The 22,716-nt window shown below is 47.2% G+C and overlaps 1 protein-coding gene across 6 annotated transcripts in view; it reads right to left on the bottom strand.

Annotated features, from left to right (window-relative positions):
* Nucleotides 1-653: 653 nt before the first annotated feature.
* Nucleotides 654-22,716, bottom strand: part of GPA33 (glycoprotein A33) — a 38,313-nt gene continuing 16,250 nt past the window's right edge. For 3 of the 6 annotated variants that reach the window (XM_085022517.1, XM_085022519.1, XM_005663142.4), the window contains 5 exons: nucleotides 18,977-19,193; nucleotides 10,305-10,460; nucleotides 3,833-3,952; nucleotides 2,746-2,878; nucleotides 654-2,285 (listed from right to left, as the gene is read on the bottom strand). In XM_085022517.1, the coding sequence (XP_084878643.1) occupies nucleotides 2,147-2,285; nucleotides 2,746-2,878; nucleotides 3,833-3,952; nucleotides 10,305-10,460; nucleotides 18,977-19,067 (639 nt within the window). In that variant the 5' untranslated portion in view covers nucleotides 19,068-19,193 and the 3' untranslated portion in view covers nucleotides 654-2,146. Of the gene's footprint in view, nucleotides 2,286-2,745; nucleotides 2,879-3,832; nucleotides 3,953-10,304; nucleotides 10,461-12,920; nucleotides 13,216-15,986; nucleotides 16,248-18,976; nucleotides 19,194-22,716 lie in introns of those variants that run through there. The other 3 variants (XM_085022515.1, XM_085022516.1, XM_085022520.1) reach the window with 2 other exon arrangements.

Below are 22,716 nucleotides of genomic sequence, written 5' to 3'. Positions count from 1 at the left end.
TTGGGCAGGATATGGTGATACCAGACATCATTCATTCCATGAACATTTATCGAGTTTGTGTCAACACATCCAGGCCATGGGTAAGATTCAGCTCCTATCCTCATGAATCTTACAGGCCTAGGTGGAAACAGACCATGGTAATGACAGTACCATGGGACAGGTGCTGGGGGGGGATGGGGGATGGGAGTAAAGGGCACCATGGGAAAGGACGTGGAGGAGAGGACCTGCAACGTGTGGCAGGAGACAGTCACAGAGCAAGTTGGCAGAGCAAGCTGCTGGGGTTGCTTCCTCTTCTTTCAGGAGAGGCGCCGTTTAGGGTAAAACTGGCAGGAGCCTCTCCACCATCTTTCTTGAAACATGTGCACAGACTCCCAAGTCTGTGCGGTCTTCCTGTCCCTGCAGGTGTCTAGAATATTCTTCTACAACTAGGCAAGACTATGTCCTGTCCCCAGCCACCATTGGCAACACTGCCTGACCCTATGGTGGCCACAAGCAATGGGACCCACACCATCAGACCCTCTGCTCTCCTCACTCCACTCCATCACCTCACCTCACCTCTCCCAGGAAGCCCAAGAGGCCCACAGTAGGTCAACACAAACCCATGAAACACAATCTCTACCTTGGTGTGAACAAAACCCACATTAAAAAAGGAATAAGAATCCCCACTGACAATTTTATTATTACTGACATTCTGAATGAAGCAAAAAAATTTTAACAAAAGATATAAAATATATATTTAAAAAAATCACAGATGGACAATAGATATACAGAATTGCTTTTCTGATCATCCAGAAAAAAAAAATGACAATGTTTACTTCCTAGTAAATTGCTTTTGGGTGAGACTAGCACTAGGCCACAAGACCCAAACAGCCAGGACTTTGCTGAGCTCCTGGGAGCACAAGAAATAATCCACCAACAGGGGAGAGGCTGTGGGAGAGGCAGCAAGATGGCCCAGGCAGCAAAGCAGAGCCAGGAACAGGCAGGGCAAGGCAGGCGTTAAGCTTCGGGAAGCAAAGGTGGGCATGTCAGTTGCTCTGGGCTTGAGAGGAATCACTACAACCTTAGAACCCAGGGCCAGCTGCAAACTAGCTCCCTTGTGTGTGCTCCTATGGGTGAGCATTCATTTAAATTGTCTCCTGCTTAGTTCACAAAACTAGCAAGTGGGTTTGGGTGAGAGTCATCTCTGGGTCTACAATCCTATCAGGGAGACCAGAGAGGGGAAGGCCCAACCTATCAAAGTAGTTTCCCAAATGAAGCTGGACTGAGCACCTGCTAGGAGGGCTGTGGGCTACAAGGCCTCTGGGGGAGGAGTGAGGCCCAGGCCCTGCCCTCAGAACTCACACTGTAACATGGGGGAGAGACATGCTCAGTTAACTGTGCCAGATAGCCTGTGATGTGGGACAAAGCAACAAGACTGTCCTTAGACATGTGGCCATTCAGGAGAGGGTTAGAGTCTGCTGGGATTTGAGAGGGGCCTAGAGGGCCAAGCATGATTTGACAGGCAGAAATGAGAGCTGCATGGGCTCTCCCAGCCAAACAGAAAGCAAAGCCCCATAAAGGAGTGGGCAGTGGGAGCTGGGGTGGCCCTTGCAGGGAGCCTCTGGAATGTTCAGGAAAGTTGTAGGAGATGCAGCTGGAAAGGGAGCTTGAGGCCAGGCCAGCATGGGTCCAAAGCAAGGAGTCTGTACTGAAGTTGGATAAAGAAAGGGACTCCTTTATGTACTCATTTATTCTTTCATTCCTTCAACAAAAATGTATTGCATGCAGACCCTCTGCCAGGTTTGTTCCCTTGGGTGCTGGGCATATAGGTGGCCAAGGGCAGCTCTCACCCACCTGAGGAGCATTTGTAGAACATTCACAGGTGGTAGCACCATGGGGAGGTGGAAGCCGAGGCCTGGTCCAGGGTGAGGGTGGGTCCTGAGCCAGATGTGGCAATGGGAGGGCCACCATGCAGGTGAGGGCCCCTGGCAGTGTCAGTCACAATTGAGATGCCCCCGGCCAGGCCAAGCCAAGTCCTCCAGCAGCCATCATGGGGAAGAAGCAGCCCATCAATGATGGGGATGAAGGGTCAGAACAGCGCAGTTTGGAAAGGAGAGGTAGGGTGATGACCCCATCCTCCCCTCCCCCAGACTGTAGCAGGCCCCGGTCATTGGCCAGCTTGGTCAGGGGACTCCTGGTCAGGGTCACTCGGATCTTCATCCCTGTAGCCGTCCTCTCCCTCCTCTTGCCGCTCTCTGGAAAGCTCTATCATCTGCTCTGGCGGCTCCTGGTAAGCTGCCCGATTCCTGCAGGTGGTGAGGGCAGAGGAGAAGGGTTTGCCTCCTTCAGTCAGGCCTGAGTGCTCCGGGAGGGAGGAGCACCCATGAGATCCGGGGTCCCCACCCATCAGCTGCAAAGGCGCCCTGGGCTGCAGGGCTGGGCTCAGAGCGAAGTAGGGTGGCACAGACTTGTTTTGCTCGTGAGCTGAGGGCCTTACGGGAACAGGCTGGTTCCCCAGGGGAGGAGCGGGACAGAGGCTCCCCCCACGTCCAGCCCCGGGAATCTACAGGAAGCCCCACCCTGAGATCAGAGTCTTGGAGAACTCGGACCTTAGGGTCAAGCCGCTTGAGGATCATTCACTCTCCTGTCAGCTATAAAACGCGGCTCATAAAAACAACAGCTGTCCCCTGGGGTGTTGTGAGTGAGCCAGGGCGCACCATCCCAGTGGGCTCAGACCCTTGCCAGCAGGCTGCCCCCGACACTCACGGCCGCGCCACCTCAGCGTCCTCGGCCTTACTGGTCTCCCGGCAGCAGCAGCAGTAGACGATGACGCCGATGATGATGAGGGCCGCCGCCACGCCCCCCGCGATGCCCGCGTACAGGGCCACGTTCATGGAGGCTGCGAGAGACAGCCGCCACACGTCCTGAGTCGCAATCCCAGAACCCAGGACAGGCCGAGGCTCTGGGTGGCCAGCTCGCCGTGGATAGGAACCACATCAGTCTGTGTCTGGGATGTGGGAGGTGGTCTCTCCCAGGCTCCAGGGGCCCCAGTCCTCCTCCCAGCCCCGGGGGCGGGGGGTGCTGCCGGCCTTGGGTAGCACTCCCTGAAAGGCACCCTCTCTTGGGAAAGCAACCAGACAAAACTGGGGGATATGCTTCAGGGTGGAGGGGTAGACAAAGACAGATGGGGCAACAGATTTGGGCACCCAGACTCCAAAAACGTCCTCGGTGGGCGTTCCTGTCTTGGTGCAACATAAACGAATCTGACTGGGACTCATGAGGTTGTGGATTCGATCCCTGGCCTCACTCAGTGGGTTAAGGATCTGGCATTGCAGTGAGCTGAGGTGTAGGTTGCAGACGTGGCTCGGATCTGGTGTTGCTGTGGCTCTGGTGTAGGCCAGCAGCAACAGCTCTTAGACTCCTAGCCCAGGAACCTCCATATGCTATGGGTGCCACCCTGAAAAAAGACAAAAAAGCCCTCGGGATCAGTCTCACCAACTCCTACTCTAGCTCACCCTAAAGGGTGGGGTCCAAACACCACAGCAGCCAAGTCTGGGCACTTCCCCCTGCCCACTAAGTGACCCTAAGAGCAGACAGGACTAAGCAGGTCTCCAGAAGCCAGTCCTAGGCACTATTTCCAAAGAACCAAGGGAACTGGACTGGCCTCCAGGTAAGGATACCCTGGGACAAGAGCCGCTGGCCATCACTTCCCCCACCCTGCCAGGGCAAGACCTTAAAGAAGCTGCCCAATTTACCTCCATGGTGGTCCCTCTCAGCTGGCTCTTTGGACCCCCCAGCCAATCATCTTCTGGCCTTTGTCCCCCCTCCCTCCCTCCATCCCCAATGCTCTTACGTGGTCTGACGGCCAGAGTGATGTTGCAGGACCGTATCCCCACCTCATTGGAACTGGTGCAGACATAGTAACCTGACATTTCTGTGGAGATGTTCTTCAGAGAGAAGATCTGTCCTGTGACTGGGAAGGAAGAAGAGGCAGGGTGAGGAGACAGGTCACCACAGTAGAGGAGAGACAGCTGGGAAGGAGCGTGGTCGCCTCAATTCCTGGTAGATGCAAGCACTGCCACTGAATTTGTCTGAGCCTTATTTGCGACATGGAGAAAATATCCGCCTCTAGGACTGCAGAATGATTACACCAAGCAGGCTGCACAATTCTGAAGTGCTTAGAATTCAAGCAGGCCCTCTGGGTTTGAAGCCTGGTTCTACTACTTATTAATTTTGTGACGTTGGGCATAGAACTTAGCTTCGCTGAATCTGTTCATTTAAATAACATGGTAACAGCGCCTGCTTTGCAGAGTAATTGTGAACATAAAATGAGGTATGAATAAGTATAAGCCCACAACCAAAGGCCAGATGTATAAATGCTCAGGAAACATACAATATATATTACATGGAAACACTTTATAGTTAGATAATATGATTATAACCATTTTTTTTTTGATCTTTAAAAACAAAATCCCTTCATTTGGACTCATGTGAAAGAGGCTTTAGAAATTTAAGAACTCTGACTTCTGCATTTCTCTGCCATGTGTAGTATGTGTTGAGGGGGGCGGTAAGTGTGTGGGTGTGGGGACATATATGGTGTGTGTGAATGTGGGCAGGAAGGTGGCAGGCTGTCAGACTAGTCGTTTCCTCTTCCTCTTCTTCTTCCACCACTGAAGTAAGCCGTTTAACTTCTGTGAACCATAGTTTATCTTAAACCTTAACTGGAAGTGGGAGGGAAAGCACCTGATCTTCCTGAATTCAGGGCCATGGTTCAAATGTCTTCATGCCAAACCTTCCTGCTAAATCTGTGGTCCTATGAATTTTTCCACCTTGAAAGGGAGAGCTTAAACATATTTATATGTTCTGTCCTCAGAGATGCTCTGTCATACCTGCTATTTTCAGAGCGGAGTTAGAGAGATTTGTCCCCTAATTTACTGCAGAGCCAGCCTCCCCTGCTGTCACTTAGGTAGCTATGCTCCACCTAGAGGAGATGTTCTAAATTGAAAATAGGATCCAGCCACAGCCCTGTTCACGTTTCAGAGGCAGCCCATCATCTTCAATAACAAGTCCAGACCTGCTTTTTTTTTTTTTTTTTTTTTGTCTTTTTAGGGCCACACCCAAGGCATATGGAGGTTCCCTGGCTAGGGGGTGAATTGGAGCTGTAGCTGCCAGCCTACACCAGAGCCACAGCAATGCTGGATCTGAGCTATGTCTGCCACCTACACAGCTCATGGCAATGTTGGATCCTTAACCCACTGAGAAAGGCCAGGGATCGAACCCGCGTCCTCATGGATCCTAGTCAGGTTCATTAACCACTAAGCCACAATGGGTGCTCCTAGACTTTTTTTTTTTTTTGTCTTTTTGCCTTTTCTAGGGCCGCTCCCACGGCATATGGAGGTTCCCAAGCTAGGGGTCTAATCAGAGCTGTAGCCACCGGCCTACACCAGAGCCATGGCAACACGGGATCCAAGCCACATCTTCGATCTACACCACAGCTAACGGCAACACCGGATCTTTAATTCACTGAGCAAGGCCAGGGATCGAATCCACAACCTCATGGTTCCTAGTTGGATTCGTTAACCACTGCCCCACGACGGTAACTCCTAGACTTCTTAATATGGATGTGAAGTTACAGATCTGACCCACCTGCACTCTGTTGCAGGACTGTAGCTCAGTGTGGATTTTCCTTGTCTGAACATGCTACTCAGTACACTTCCTAAAATATATGTCCTTAGATTTTCCAACAAACATTTGTGTCATGACATAAAACTATTACTTCAATTCAGTCCAGTCCAGAAAATCTTTAGATGCTCATGGCAACAGCTCAAAACAAGATGAAGAGGCATTTCCAGTATATAAGGGAAGATAGACATGAAAAATGGTGATTCAGGGTGATTAGAGTTCAACCTGGAAGCATTATTTGAGCTTAATCTCCTCTGAAGGGTCAGGGGAAGCCTCTCTGAAGAGCAGAGAGTAAGATAAAGATCTCATCTGTTGGAAATAATAACACTTTGATTTGGGGTTATTTTCTTCCACTCTTTTCGTATACAGTTTTCTCAGATTCTTCCCTTAAAACCTAGCATGCTAGTCTCTGGATGCGCATTCTCTATGAAATGCTACCCCTTCTATCCTAGAATTCCTTGGTGATTTTTCTGGAATATTGCTTACATGTGAGATTCATACATGGAAGTGAGAAAGGAGCCCATGGCCAAACCAAGTTTAGAGCTAATGGGCACTGGACAAGAGGTTACAGTATTAATTGTCTCATTTTCTAAACCAATTGGATGGATGGATGTGTGTGTGCATGTGTGCATTTTTTTTAAGGTCCATACCCGCAGCATATGGAAGTTCCCAGGCTAGGGGTTAAATTGGAGCTGCAGCTGCAGGCCACATCCACAGCCACAGCAACGCCAGATTCGAACTGTATCTTCAACCTACACTGCAGCTCAAGGCAATGCCGGATCCTTAACCCATTGAACAAACCCACTTCCTCATGGATACTAGTTGTGTTCTTAATCTGCTAAGCCACAATGGGAACTCCTGGATTTTTACATTTTTAAGAGGCTTCTTGAAGGAACACACTCTAAGAACTGCTCTACGACCCTGGGCACATTTCAGAGGTGTATAGCTCTTATCAGAATCCTACTGTTTTAGCTTCTGAAACTCATCTACATGTTAAGTATACACAGCACATTGCAGATAAATTGACAGCAGAAGACCTCAGACTCTCTCTTTCCCACTGATCAGAGCTTAACTTTGAGCTCCTGGACCTGTTTAAGGTGGGAGAACATGTGGCATGCTAGGTGGGAGTCAGCACTATCTTTCTACAGCTCCTCAAAAACAGTGGACATTAGGAGATTCCTTTGTGGCTCTGTGGTTAAGGAACCCGACTGGTATCCATGAGGACTCAGGTTCGATTCCTGGCCTCACTCAGTGGGTTAAGGATCCAGCATTTCCTTGAGCTGTGGTGTAGGTAGCAGACAGCTCGGATCCTGTGTTGCTGTGGCTGTGGTGTAGGCCGGCAGCTGTAGCTCCAATTTGACTCCTAGCCTGGGAACTTCCATGTGCCGCGAATTTGGCCCTAAAAAGCAAAAACACAAACAAGGAAGCAAACAAACAAACCAACAAACAAAAAGTGGACATTAGAAGCTACTCTGGATTACTCAGTGCACACCCATTGCCACAAGACCAGCTTTGATTCTGATTTGGCGCTTCCAAGCCCCTTTTCCTCTTGGAAAGGACCCAATCCCACTCCAGTGGCGGCACCTTGTGGTCAGAGTGGGGAATGCAGAGGACAGTAGGGCTCCCACATTCCCTCTGCTCCAAGGGGAAGAGGTTTCTTCCAGAAAAGCCCTAGTCTGCCAAAGACACTGATGCCAAACGGACAAGATTCAGAACATTCTCCCCTAAGGTGCTCCAGCCCAAGAATTACCCTTCCCTCCTTCCTTGATAAACAGATTCCTACTTTTCAGCACATGGAGCTCAGGTGACTGGGATGGGGTTAACAGAGGATGCTTGGAGTTATCACATTTATGATCTCTTCACAGCTTTCAGGGAAGGTTGTATAATACCCTAGTTTTGTAGATAAAGGTACTAAGGGTCAAGGAGGCTGTGAGTGACTTAAGCTTCAAAGTGGAAAAGCCAGGACTCAAATCCCTTGTTTGCTAATTCCAGAGTCCCTATTTTTACTGCTGGCTAGCGGCCACTGTTCTAAGACAAAGGAAACAATCTCTAATGGTGTGAATTCTGTCTTCAGATGTAGGAGGGTGGAGGAAACCTTCTCCCCAAATTGTCCATTGCGGACTGTTGTAAAATTCAAAAATGGGTTTGGACTGACCCACAGAGGGAGAAGACCCAACAGAGCTCCGAGAGGCAGAGCAGAGCAGAGCCACTCCACCCCACTATCCAGATGCGAGCTTATGTTGTTACTACCATTAATGCTCTTTTCTGTCACTCTCAGGTCCCCGTTCTGATTGACTGAGCAAATCATTTATTTATTTATGTCTTTTTAGGGCTGCACTTGTGGCATATGGAGATTCCCAGGCTAGGGGTCTAATTGGAGCTGTAGCTGCTGGCCTATACCACAGCCACAGCAATGCCAGATTGGAGCCGAGTCTGGGACCTACACCACAGCTCATGGCAACACCAGATCCTTAACCCACTGAACAAGGCCAGGGATCGAACCTGAGTCCTCACGGATGCAAGTTAGATTGTTTCCACTGAGCTACGACGGGAACTCTGTGACTGGGCAAATCTCGAGGCAGGATAAAGCTTTTCCAAAGTAACTAAGGTCTTTTCACACCCTCGGGTTTCTCTCCTTTGGGAGCACTAAAAAACTATGTTTTCACTTCTAAAAAGCAGAAGAGTCTTTCCTGATGGAGTCAGGAGAGCTGTAAGGAGGGTAAAGGCCAGCCTCCCTAGCCCATGCATGCTCTCTGCCCCAGCTCTCATTGCTGCATTTCTTAACAGTGGTACCTCCCGCCATTCCTGTATGCGTGGTTCCTGCACTGCTCTCATGATGAGCCGACTCATCCTTAAGGACCCAGCTCAGATAATGGCTAATAATTCCTAGCCTTAACTGAGTGCTTGCTGTCTACTGGGCACTGGTCTCAGTGCTTTACATGTGCCTTTACTTAATCTTCACAACATACCTACGAAGTAAATACTAATATTATGCCCATTTTATTTTTTTTTTAATTTTTTGCTTTTTAGGGCCACACCCATGGCTAAGCCCATGTTATAGATGTAGAAATGAAGGCACAGAGAGGCTGAGTAATGTGCCAAGATCACACAGCTAACAAGTGGCAAAGCCAGCACTCAAGCTCATGATATGCTCCTAACCACCATGCCAACTCGAGTGCCCCCCTCCTGGGAGAAACCCTCTTTGACACCCATTACACATCCTCTGGGTTCCAGCACCACTGGATATAAACTATTGTAACATTTCCCACCTTGGTAACTGCCAGCTTTGGACCCACTTGTACACACTTTGGTAGAAGGTCAGACAACCAGCATCCATGGCCAGCCTACTGAGCCCATTGCTAGAGTCCCTAAGCTGATTATAAGCCAGAGAGGGGAGGCCAGCTCAGAACTAGTTTTGACAGAAATTCCAGAGACACTTGATAACAGTTTTCCAACTAGACCCCTAGCCTGGGAACCTCCATATGCCACAGGTGAGGCCCTAAAAAGAAAAAACAACAACAACAACAACAACAAAAACCTGCCAACCAGAAATATGTAAACAAAACTGAAAGGTTGTTGAAATCCACAATACCTCTATTTTACATTTGATATGGTGGATTCTACTCATTCTTTTTTTGTTGTTTTTTGTTGTTGTTGTTGTTTGCTTTTAAGAAGTTCTTGTTTTACCCCCAAATGAACAAAAGGTATCTTGATGAGGTTCTCCCTGGTTTGACCAGAGCCTGAATTGGGGCATTTACCCCTCGGGGCTCCCCTCCCACTCCACCTCCTCAGAACCATAGTCTACACTCACTGCTCCACTCTCCACCCACACTGGACAGAAAGTCCTCCCAGACGTTAATCCAGTGGGACCTTCCAGGCTTTGTCTTCCTTGATCTTCAGGAGTAGTGGGTGCAGCTGGCTGGGCAGTCAGGGAGCACCAGGGCGGAAGGATTTAACCAGGGTTTTCCCACCCCAGCTGGCTCCAAGATAATGACTGTGAGATGTTCATGCAGCTCTTCCCCCTGCCCCCCCCCCCTTTGTTTCCCGACCAAAAGGTCAACTACCAAGCTGCCCAGTGCAAAACCAGTCTCCTGGCAACCAGAGCAGAATCTACCATCTCCTTCCCTGAGAACGTGGGACTCTTACAGCAGACCTAGTTGTGCAGTTTGGTGGGGCCATAAAACGGGGGTGTGTTTGGCGGGGGGACAGTTAGAGGAGACTGAGATGGACCTGCCTGGATGAAGATGAGAATAGGAAATTCTCTACCCTTAAGTGGAGCCATAAAGGTAGACTTGGGCCTTAAGTGTATATTTTAGGACACGATCGTAATCAAAACTGAAATCCCACCCTGAGCTTTTAGCACAGAGTAGTTATCCATGCACGCTCACTCAAGAGAATTGAGTTATGGGGAATAAAGAAAAGAAGTTAATGTTTATTATGTTATTATTTCTCACAACAACCTATGAGGTAGGTACTCTTATGAAAAAAATGCTATTTAGAGAGATGGACCAAGATATCGCATGGTGACGACCGTGGGGTTGGGGAAAGGGGCAGCTTTCAGTGGAATCTGATTGGTCAGCCCCAGGTCTCCCCTGGCAACACTAACCAATGATGTGGGGACTCCGCCTCCCCGCTGATCTTACCTGGTGTGACCTGATGACGCTCCTGGTTCAGCACGTCATAGCTCTTCCAGCTGTACTGAGGGGCTGGGGAGCCCTCCTTGGATTCGCAGGTCAGCTGGATGTCGTTCCCAATCACAGTCTCTCCCTGGATGCCGCAGTCTGGGTTGGAGGGTGGCACTACGTAGGGGAGGGGCCAAAGAGAAGCCATGAATTGGGGCTTGATGACAGCCATCCCTTGACCCCAAACACATGCACATATATACATACTGCCTTGTTTGTTCACGGGCAGAGAAAGGTTAAAACCATTCTTCGCTCACAGGTCATATAAAAACAGTCTTCAGGCTGGATTTGGCTGTTTGTAATGTGCCTGCCCTTGGATTCAGTGAAAGCCTTTTTCTCTGAAGCCCTTCATGGTAACTTCTTAGGAATGTTCCCTTCAGTAAAACATTATCCTCTTCCTGTGCTTTACTGATAAAATGCAATTGCCAGAGTTCCCATCGTGGCTCAGTGGTTAACAGACCCAATTAGTATCCGTGGATATGGGGGTTTGATCCCTGGCCTCGCACAGTGGATTAGGGATCCAGCATTGCCGTGAGCTGTGGTGAAGGTCGCAGATGCAGCTCGGAATTTGGCGTTGCTGTGGCTGTGGCGTAGGCTGGCAGCTGCGGCTCTGATTTGACCCCTAGCCTGGGAACCTCCATATGCCACAGGTGCGGCTCTAAAAAGACAAAAAAAAAAAAAAATGCAATTGCCACAGTGATGAGAAAGAACTCTGGCAGCAGCAGGGGTTGTGCAGGGTGGAGAATGAGGACTGAAGGCGATGGTGAGGACTGGGGATAGGGGTGGGATAGGAACAAGGAAAGGGAAGTCCATAGAAAGAAGGTTATAAAAATCAACAGGCTGCCCTCAATTCACAAGCCTAACCTGATCTCCGTGAATTCCTGAAGACCTTAAGCTAGTCCCTTTCACTCTTGTCAGCACTGTTAACATACCAGTGTGTAGAGTGGTTTGTTCTACAAATCTCATTGGGCACCTACTGTTTGCGTGACACCTCTGACCATGAGATGACACAGCGAGTGAGTCCTCCTATTCATGGAGTCCAGTGGGGGCAAAAGACACACAGCCAAACAAAAACCAGGCAAGAGGCAAGGATGCTGGGACAGGGAAGGCCTGACAAGGGACACTGACGCAATCAGGAAGCCAATGGCAGAAGTAGTAGGGGGAGGGGATCAGAGAAAGAGAGGGGAGGGTACTCTACACAGAGGGGAAACAGCATGTGCAAAGGCCCTGAGGCAAGAGGTATAAAGTATGCCTGGGACCACTGGCAGTGTTTGGGGAGTGGAAAGGGGATGACACCCAGAGGAGAGGGCTATTACTAGAAGCCCCTGGTAGCAGGCCTTTCTCATCTGCTTCTTTCTTTATGTGCTTCCTTGGATGGTTTACTTGCCCCAATAAATCATGCTGCTCATTCTGCAATCCACAAGTGCATGGTCACTGAGCATGGAGGATGAATTCCATTCTCTGTTCTGTTCAGAGCTACTGGGAGAAGCTGCTAGGACCTACCTCTCGCTCTAGCCTCTAGCCCGTGGTATTTCCTCTCTGACAAGGTGGGTGGTTGCTGTGTGTGTCCATGTATCCTGCTGTCTTAGTGAGAGCCAGCCAAGCATGGGGCGAGTGTAGGGCAAATCAGAGGCATTCCCTCCTGCCACCCCCAGTAAGACAATCCCTAAACCTAAAAGACCTCAGGTTCAAGGACAGCCCTTAGGGATCCATGCCCAGACCTCCGGGGACTGAAGCAGCCTAGGGAGGGAGAGGCTGCTGCTCACTGGCCACCCTCACAAGTAGCCCTCCTGTCCTCCCTGATGGCCCAACAAGCAGGTAGCTGGGGGCCAGAGAAAGTGAATATTGCCTCGGAGGAGCCCGGCTCCATGTCAGGGTTGCTGAGCCGAGCTTTATCTCTTGAGCTGTCCAGAGGTCCAGGAACATCCCTCTCCAGCAATCAAAACTGTCACCCTTGTTTTGGAGATAAGCCTTTACCAGGAGGCTGAGGCTTTATTCCACAAAAAGAGACCTGACCATAAATATAGTACCACCTGCGGAGTCTCACATGACTCAGTCATGCTTAGTGTGCATGACTGGAAGTCCAGCCTTTCCATGACTGAGTTTCTTTGAGATACAAGCCAAAAGGGAGAGGGGAGGGACTGGGGCAAATGAACAGCCAGAGAACGCGAAGCCTAGCTTTCTTACACCACCATTTGCTGAGGAAAGATTGCTAACAGCAAATCTTTAATCCATTCTGGAGGCCGCAGAAGAGCAAATAAGGAACCAACCACCCCTAGTAGACAGGTCTTATGGAGAAAGGTGTTGGGTTCTTTTCCCAGGTCCTTATTCTCAGCCCCCAAACTGCCTTCTCGCCTCACCTCATCCTAGGCACCCCCAGCCCTCACTCCCTCCAGACCCCTCCCTGAAGCTCCCTTCCTCAGCCCCCACCATCAAGAGCAGCCAGAACCTTCAATCAGACAGAACTAGCTCAAATTGCCCTTCCGCCTGCTGCGGGGGCTGGAGACCTGTGCGCACTCTCGCAGATCTAGATCTCAACCGGCGCGTCCCATCTCCCAAACAGAATGTAGATGCTACCTGAATATTTATTGAGGGCGGAGTGATGGGAGGGGCGGGGCACGCGCTGGGCTCCGAGGCCTCTCCAAAGCGTGAGACTCCCTTCACAGACAGCAGAGGGCGCCAGAGGCCGTGAAGACGACCGGTCCTTCCTGGTGGCTCCAGGTCCCGGGCCCCAGAGCCAGGTGGCTTTCCAGTGGTGACCAGGCTGGTGCATGCCTTTCTGTCCGGAAGCTGTTCGCCTCAGTTTACTGTGAGGTTACGCAACCTGAGTGGGTGGCCTCGTGTAATTAAAGCTTTTCTGCCTAAAAATATCCTAGCAGCAAAGCCATTTGGAAAGAAAACTTTTTAAAAAAAAATATTAATTGGATTTCTTAACATACAGTACCAAATTATCCCTTCTTTTAAAAAAGCAAAACATTCTTTTCACTGAGTTCCATAATCTCTGATTAAACTTGTAGCCTTTGCCCTTCCAGTTAACTAGTTCCTCTCTAAAAGGCAGCTGGCCCTGAGAAGGGAGGGGGGCAACTCGGGACAGTTACACCTGAGTGGGCTCCTGCTACCTTCCCTCAACTAGCTTGTTACCAGAAGAAAACAGGTGCTGTTTAAGGGAAGCCATGAATTAGCCAGAGAAGGATCAGGTGGGGAAATGAGGGACTTCGATCGAGGGGAGGGGTGGGGGGGGTGTGCAAAAGAGAAACAGCAGAAAAAAATCTCGTTTTCCTGGCTGGGTAACACCTCTCCCAGGAGCTAATACAAATAAAAATTAAGTGCTATGCAGGCAAAACTGTTTGATGCAACCTTAATCATAAGAGCTTAAATTGGAGATAGCCTGAGTGTCCAGTCCAGGGACAGAGGACTCTGCATCCACTTGCTGGAGTGGCATGAAATTTAAAGAACAGTGAGTCGTAAGACAGCAGGAAATGTTACCTGATATGTAATGAAAGGAGAAAAATACTAATTGCTAGACTACAAATTCAGTTATGTACATGCATATGTAGGATGAGCTAAAAGATAACGTGGAGAAATATAAAACCTAGTGATATAGGTGAATTCGTTTTTTGTTTATTTTTTCTCTCTTTATTTATTTATTTATATATTTATTTATTTATTTTTTGTCTTTTTGCTATTTCTTGGGCCGCTCCTGCGGCATATGGAGATTCCCAGGCTAGGGGTTCAATCGGAGCTGTAGCCACCGGCCTACACCAGAGCCACAGCAACGCGGGATCCGAGCCATGTCTGCGACCTACACCACAGCTCACGGCAACGCCGGATCATTAACCCACTGAGCAAGGGCAGGGACCGAACCCGCAACCTTATGGTTCCTAGTCGGATTCGTTAACCACTGCGCCACGATGGGAACTCCTCTCTCTTTTTTTAAAAAACTAGTGTTTTTTATAAAAGTAAAGGACCACCCAACACAGCTATTTGTTTGTGTTTGTGTTGCTGTAGTCAAAGAACAAGAGCAGGAGAGCAAAGCAGAAATAGGCTTCTAGAATTTCTAACAACTTTCCTGTGTTAGAGATTTTAATGTAAGGAGCCTTCCAAAAACAGGCAGGCCCGTGATTCAATGGAGCTGGTAGAAAAACATATCAGGCCCTTTACCTAGTCTGAGGCAACTAAAGCACAGCCTTAAAAATGCTCTAGGATGATAGCATGGTGATGGTATCAGCTTAGTCCATGAGATTGGGAGCAGGGGAAAGGTTCCTAGTGCTCTAAGACTCAGGACCCCCCCCCCCCGAAAGCCCAGAAAAAACATCCGTGCACTCACGGGGGGCGGCAGTGGGGAGCGGGGCCATTGTCCCAGACCTGAGCTAAGACTTTCAGTGTGGAAGAGCAGTTACAGAATCTCAGTTTTCATGGCATTTCCAAGATGCACATGTCCTAGGGCCAAATGAGGGCAACAGGCACATCCAGGGCAGGCACTGCTCTACACCTCCAACTTTCTTTCATTGGCATGGGTGCAAGAAGGATGAAATATAATTGGTGCTGTGGCACAATAAAACATAATTGGCAAGCTTACATCTGCCATAGCATGAAAGAGGGGGTATGCTGAAAAGTAAACCCAGAAGAGTTTGGGAATCATCCAGAAGTGAAGGGATTGCCAGTTGGGAATGGCAGGCTTACAGGGTAGAGAAGCGAAGGGCTTTGGATTGGGGCAGCCCTGTTCCTATCGAAGCTTGGACACTTTCTTGTTGTCATTTAACCTCTTGGGTCTCAGTGCTCCCTTCTATTAGATATGAGTGTTAACACTCACTTTCATGAATGAATTGTAAAGATTAAATGAGATAGTATCCATAGAGCACCTAGTGAGATGCCTGACACATCGCAGGCCCTCAAGAAATGACAGGTGTTATGATTATGAATTTGGTGTTGTCTATAACAACTCTATACAGGCAAAGGTCATTGCAAGTTGATGGCAGTTTTCCTTCCATGTAAGAGGGATCCCTCGGTTGGCTGAGCAGGAAGCCCTAGAGAGACCAGGTATTTGGTTACATGGGTTGGGTGCCAGGTTGGGAAGGGAGTTCCCTGTCCTCACTAAATAACACAAAAGCTCCTCATTTGGCCACAGAAAGCCTGTAATTCTCTCATTAGAGATTTGCTGATACTGAAAGTCAGAAAATCGGATATATCATCTTCCATAATATGATTAAAATGTCATTCCTCTGCAAATTAATTCAGAAATTGAATGTAGTTCCAACCAACTTTTTTTTTTAACTAAGCAAGGTGATTTTTAAGTAAACATGAAAGAATAAATGTATAAATACTGACAAGAATTTTTGGAAGTTTAATAAGAGAAGCTATTACACAGTGTCAGATCTTAACAGCCAACTACACAATCACCGATAACTCGAAACATATATATATGTATATATCTCAACACTGATTACAGATGTACTGTAATCAAAGCCATATGATATTGGCATAGGAACAATCAAAAGGAAAATAAACAAAATGAGTAAAAAACAGCCATGTAAGAACTTAAGATGTGACAAAGTTGGCATTCCAGTGGGAAAATAATTGTTTCTTTGGTGTTAATAAATGATGCTGATGTAACTGATTATCCATTTGGAAGAAAACAAAAACCCTTAGCATCCTATGCCCCTAAGTAAATTCTAGCTAAAGTAAAGGTCTAAGGGTAAAAAATACGACTTACAGATATAAGAAAAGAACATTCAGTTCATTGTCATAACCCCAGAGACAGTAGTGAGAAACCCTGTGCAGGACAAGAGACCACAAACCCATGACAGAAAACATCAGCAGGAGGCGGAAGGAGACTTCTCCTGTGACTCAGAATGTCCACTAAAATTCTCAGGTTGAGGCTCTGAATGGCAAGTGTCCCCAGCACTGAGGAGAGAGGTGAAGAACATCTCAGTGACCTTCCAAAGCCTCTATCCTAGAGGAATTCCCCTCCTCCAGAAAGCTAGTGCTTCATCCAGGAGATTTTTTTTCCTTTCTTTTCTTTTTTTTTTCCCCCTCTTTGCATGCACACCATGCAGAAGTTCCTGAGCCAGGGATTGAACCCACGCCACAGCAGTAATGGAAGCCACAGCAGTGACAACTCTGGATCCTTAACCTGCTGCAAAACCCAGAACTCCAGGGAGGAGATTTCTTTAAAGAGAATTCTCGGAGTTCCCCTCATGGTGCGGTGGTAATGAATCTGACTAGTATTAATGAGCGTGTGGGTTCTATCCCTGGCCTCGATCAGGGGGTTAAGGATCCAGCGTTGCTGTGGCTGTGCTGTACCCAGCAGCTGCAGCTCTGATTTGACTCCTAGCCTGGGAACTTCCATATGCAGCTGGTGTGGCCCTAAAAAGAAAAAAAAAAAATTAAGTAAATTAAAAGGTTGGTGATGTTCACTACTGGTAGGAATATAGGAAAATGTAATGCTCAGGCAGTATAAGTTGCTTCAGAAAAAGTTACTTGCCAGTATGGAGTAATATTTAATGACAGCATAGTCCTTGACCTAGAAATCCTACTTTTTTTTTTTTTTTTTTTGCCACACTTGTGGCACGTGGAAGTTCCCAGGCCAGGGTTCAAACCACACCATAGCAGTCAACCAAGTCGCTACAGCGACAACACCACGTCTTTAACCTGCTATGCCATGGGAGAACTCCAAAACCCTCTTTTTTATTCGGCCATGCCCTTGGCACATGGAAATTCCTGGGCAAGGGATCGAAACTGCTCCACAGCAGTGACCCAAGCCACTGCAATGACAATGCTGGATCCTTAACCTGCTGCACCATAAGGGAACTCCCTAGAAATCCTACTTTTAAGAATCTATCCAATAGAAATAAAGACAATACAGGAAAGAATATACATACATAGACATATATACGCCTATAACTATCTGTGTGTGTTATTTAAAATATATAATGTAAATCTGTCATTGACAGTATAAAAATTAAATGCTTATGAAAACCTCAAGAAAGGTCAAAGGGCATACAAGCAAGTACTATACAAATTGCTTCCTTAAAAGATAAGTTTCAATATACAGAATAAAATTCAAGAGTTTATTTTTTTCACTTTCCCCCAAATTTATGGTCATATATATATGCATGTATACATCAGTGTTGTTTGTACAAAAAAAAATATGGAAGTAGGCTGAGAATGCTTTTCTGTATGGAACACTGATGGAACACTGGGAGAAATCATAGTACATTCATTCGAGGGAATGTGTTCTGTTAATAGATAGATCTGTACGTATAGATCTGGAGAAATGTGCATAAAACATTAAGAAAAAAAAGTTACAGTAATCTTTATAATATGACCTCTTCTTTAAAGGAAAAGAAAGAAAGAAAAAGAAAGTGTGTGTCTGTGTGTATGGAAAGAGCATATGGAAGAATACACACAAGTGCTACCCTTGGCCACCTTCTTGGTAGTAGGGTGCAAGGAGGAGATGGTTATTCCCTTATACAAGGCTTTATAATTTGAATCACCACAGTGCTTCAAAAACCCAGGAAGCCACCTTATGCAACTAAAAATAAGATCCCACTGGAGTTCTCGTCGTGGCACAGCGGAAATAATCTAAATAGGAACCATGAGGTTGCAGGTTCGATCCCTGGCCTCACTCATTGGGTTAAGGATCTGGTGTTGCTATAAGCTGTGGTGTAGGCTGCCAGTGTGCTCAGATCCTGTGCTGCTGTAGCTGTGGTGTAGTCTGGCAGCTGTAGCTCCAATAGGACCCCTCTCCTAGGAATATCCATATGCCGTGGGTACAGTCCTAAAAAAGACGACAAAAAAAAAAAAAAAAAGATGCCCACTATGTAATGTAAAAAGAGGAAAAATGAAGCAAACAGAGTCCATTGCTTTGGTTTAAAGTGTCACTAACTCCCAGGTGGGGGCCATTGCATACAGTGGACACACATGGTCACGAGCTTTTCCAATAACCATTTGACTTTGAGTCAGGTGCCTGCTTCCTCTGCGCCTCATCTGCAGAGTGAAGATACTAAAAGTTGATGACCGTTTCAGTCATTCCAAAGCTATAAATCCCAATAATAAGCCATTTGTATGGAAAGAACATGATCATGGGAGATATTTCAGAGGCAGTAGAACCTGATCGATGATGTGTTAGAGCCGAGAGGTGAGGAGATGTGGGAGATGGTGGCGTGAAGGGCTTAGCTGATTAGCTGAATTCAGGGCCAGGAGAGGGGCCTGACCTTTAAGAGAGTCACAATTTGGCCCCCAGCTTCAAAGTAAGGCAGTGAGGATCTAGGATTTCCTTTTTTCTTCTGTTTAGTAAATTTAGCATGGAAAAGAGGAGAGCTGATGTGAAGGAAAGAGCACTGGACAGAGCATGGGCAAGTTCTCCAAGGTGGACCCCCAGGGACCACTCCAAATCAGCCTTGACCTCTGCCCTGGGATCTGTCTGCCCAGGGAGAACAGGGTTTAGCCCCAGAGGAAGGAGGAGTACCCGCCTCCCCAACAGACGGGCAAGGGGAGGAGTCTAAGCTCCAGGTCAGGGTTTGCTTGCTCGCTGGGCTGGCTTTATCTGACCACTGGGGTGTCCTCCTCCTCGCACCCCATCCTCTCCCCAGCGTCTTCCTACCAGCCTGGAAGAAGAAGGAGACACTCACCCAGGACCAAGAGGCGGACGCGGGACTTGGAGGTGCCCTCCATATCCGACATCAGAGAGACGGAGCACTCGTAGGTACCATTGTCATCCATGGTCAACTTATCGATGGTGACAGAGGCATCTGACCGATCGACTTGGACTGACAGGTTGACACGGTTCAGGTAAAGGTCACCGTAGATGTAGTTTTTGGTCGTAAATATCCAGGTGATTACCCTTTCCTGGGAGGAAGAGGAAATACCATTTGGTCTTCACCCTAAGGCCCTGGTGTGGTGCTGCAGGCTCTCCTGCCTACCTTCATCCCCCAACCCCAGGCTCAGATGTTCTGATACACCAACCCCACAGAACAAACAGCTCTGTGCATGTGCCCACCTGTGGATTTTTCTTATAATGAATATATATTTTTAGTGAAAATATATATACTTTGGCTACACCCGCAGCATACAGAAGTTCCTGGGGCCAGGGATCAAACCCTTGCCACAGCACTGACAATGCCAATTCCTTAACCACTAAACCCCCAAAGAACTCCAATTTTTAGTGAAACTATTGAAATCCTAGGGCAGGTAGGCAGTTCATACCACAGGAGCACATATGAATAAGGAAGACTTTCTCAGATCATGAGACTTTCATCTCTTGTAACCTCTGGCACCTCTCTTATCCATTCCATTTTAGCTCATTGTCTGTTCTCAAACATCCAGTCAACCAATACTTACTGAGGACCTACTATGTGCAGGCATTGTGCTACGTAGCCATCCTTTATTTACCTGACTCTTGGCTTTGGAATGTATTTATTCACTGACATACTCATCATTTATCAAAGAGAAGTTGGTACTAGCTAAGACCACTACTTTTGAAACACTGCCAAAGTTCAAATCCCAGTTCTGCCACTTACAAATTTTATGACCTTGAGCAAAATGCTTGTCCTCTCTATGACTGTGTTTCCTCTTCTACAAAATGGAAATAATCACAACACCTATACATAGGGTTTTTGTGAGACTTACAGTAGATAATATATGCACAGGGGCACTGCCCAGTGTGGTAAGTTTTCTGTAAGTGCTGGCCATTATTGGTGAGCATCTGCTAGGTGCCTGACAGTCAAAGATGAGCAATTCATGATTTCTGCCCTCAAAGATGAACAAGGTGGAAGGCAAACCAACATCAGAGCATCTTATGATTAGCTATGGGATCTCAGAAGAGAAGTATTACATCTAAACTGGAAAGTCAGGGGAGGTTTCCTAGGAGCATTCCCAGAAGGTAATGTCTTGAATCCTGGAGGACTAATAGGAATTAGTCAGGCAAAGGGCTGGGGGTATTGGGGCAGTGGGTGTTGGAATGGGATAAGTGTATTCGGCATTTCAGGCAAAGGGAAAACAATGGGGAAAGACCTAGAAGTGGGAAGAAACTCATCAACCCTAAGTGATTGTTATGAATGGAGGTGAGTGTGTCAGTGAGCAAATGGGAGGTAGCAATAAAGATCATAGCAGCTCTTTATTGAGTATACGCTATGGGCAAGGTACCATGCTAAGCACTCTTTATTATCTCATTTAATCCTCACAACACCCCGGAGATTATTATACCTGTTTCACACATGAGCAAACCAAGGCACCAAGAGGTTAAATATCTCTCCCCAAGTTATATGGTTAAGTAAATGACAGGGCTGGGACTTGAATTGGGCATTCTGGCTTCAGAGTCTGAGCTCTGGAGATTCTACATTGCCAGATAGTAGACATTGTATATGAGACTAAATGGTTTATATTGTATCCTGACAGCTGTGTATTTTAGTATTTTAGGAAATTAGCTCTCAATACAGGGTGGGACATGAACTGGACTAGAGGAGAACTAGTTAAGAAATAAGTTTAGCAGCTTAGGTGAAAAATGATGGGTCTTCAGACAAGGCTATGGGAATGAAGATAGAAAGAACAGATAGAAGTGAATTTGAGGGGTGGTAAAGAGGCAGGACCAATGGGATTGGAGGGATTAAACATACAAAGTTAAGGAGCAGAAAATCGCAAGTGTAAGAGTTTCTTGACCTGGATGTTTGAGTGAATGGTGATGTCATTTCCAAAAGAGGAAACACCTAGAAAGAGAACATTTTATGAAAAAATAATGCATTCTGTTTCTATGAGATGCATGAAGCATGAACAGGGTACCCAGGTGGATGAGTTCAATAGGAGCTCGATAGGTCAGCTGAGTGCCACCGGGGAGGAAGTTTTGGGAGTCATGCTGATATTAACTGAGCTGTGGGCTGGATGAAGTCACCTCAGGTAAATGGGTAGAGAAATGGCAAATCCCCATGTTACTTCATTCAGAAAGGTCAGGGAGAGGTCAGAGAGATAAGAGGGAAACCAAGACAAGACTACCCAAAAGCCAAGGGAGGGAGATTCCAAGATGGGAAAGTCGTTGACAGAAAAGCCAGGGAGAAATGAAATAAGATGACTGAATCAGCATGTTGAATTGAACAAAAGAGAAGTTGCAGGCGACGTCGGTGGTGTGTCAGGGGAGGAAGGCAAACCATGCTGGCAGGGAAAAGAGTGAAACTCAGAGCCAGGTGTGATGCCTGTGCAGGCTCTTTATGCAAACAGGGAAGACGCTCTGGTCTTTGGACAGTCACACCGTGCTAGGCTCATGGAGAGCAGACCCCCTGGGCTGGTTATGCTTGTGCAGGGTATAAGCATGCTACTGTCCTGGTAGGGGGCAGATAACTCTTGGGAAGCTTGGTTGAGAAGGGGAGGAGCAACAAGGCAGGAGGTGAAGACACATCTTGGGCTCTGGACCTGTCTGTGGATGCTGGTCTTTCCCAGCTCAGCTCTTTTCTGACTCACTGGCTCTGCCAAGGCCTCTTTGTGCCCCAAATCACAGGTCCCCTGAGGCTTCCTCCTTCTTGGATCTCCCCCAGGTCACACACCCCCGCTAGACCCTGCCACGGTAATCTCCTAGAGGGCACAGATATAATCCCTTTCTCTGCATCCTTGCTTGCTCTCAAAGGGATTGCCTCAACCCTTTAGGGACCCATCCATCAACAAGAGATCTTTAGCATTTATCTCAGCACTCAGAAAAGTGCCTGGCAGAGACCTAACATCTGGTTTGCTGAATATTTGTGATGGCAAAAGATGGTATCCTTCAATTTCTGCAAGCTGAAGGCAACAGCTGCCCTCTCTAGGTTTTTTCCTGGAATTCTGGAAACAGATAGGACACGTGCCGGGGCCCTTCAGGGTCCCTTGGGCAACAGACAACAGGATGCCTCAGGCCAAAATATACTCTTCTTTCCTATCAGCCTTGCTGCTCTAGCACTTGTGTGTCCTGGATCACCCTTCTTCTCTGTCGTGGAAAAAGCTACCTGCTTTCACTCTAAGTGGTTGGGGACCTGATGCCAGGCATGTTTGAATTTTTAAAGTAGACCACACTTTTTAAATTTATGAATAGATGTTCTTCTTACAGTTAAAGAAATGTGAATTTGCTCAACAATGAGATACTTTTTCACTCATCAAATTGGCAAATAAATAGTTTCTCCAATACTCTGTGTTGGGGAAATAGGCACCTGCATTGTTGTTGGTGAAAGCGAAGACTGGCCTGACATCTAATGAGAATGGTTTGATATTATTTATCAAAAGTTTAAATTCACATATCCTTTGACACAGAAGTTCCATTCTAAATAATTTATCCTATATATTTTTTATATATAAGTATATATTTATAAATAATTATAATTGTTATAAATATATACCCATAGACATGCATATAAGG

This window comes from Sus scrofa, chromosome 4 (genome assembly GCF_054392235.1).
Source record: "Sus scrofa isolate SSC_HxYL_T2T_F1_AM1 chromosome 4, Sscrofa_HxYL_maternal_Yorkshire_Landrace_v2.0, whole genome shotgun sequence".
NCBI classification, from domain to species: domain Eukaryota; kingdom Metazoa; phylum Chordata; class Mammalia; order Artiodactyla; family Suidae; genus Sus; species Sus scrofa.
The sequence above is the reverse complement of the archived record's forward strand: the minus strand, read 5'-3'. Positions and strand labels throughout refer to the sequence as shown.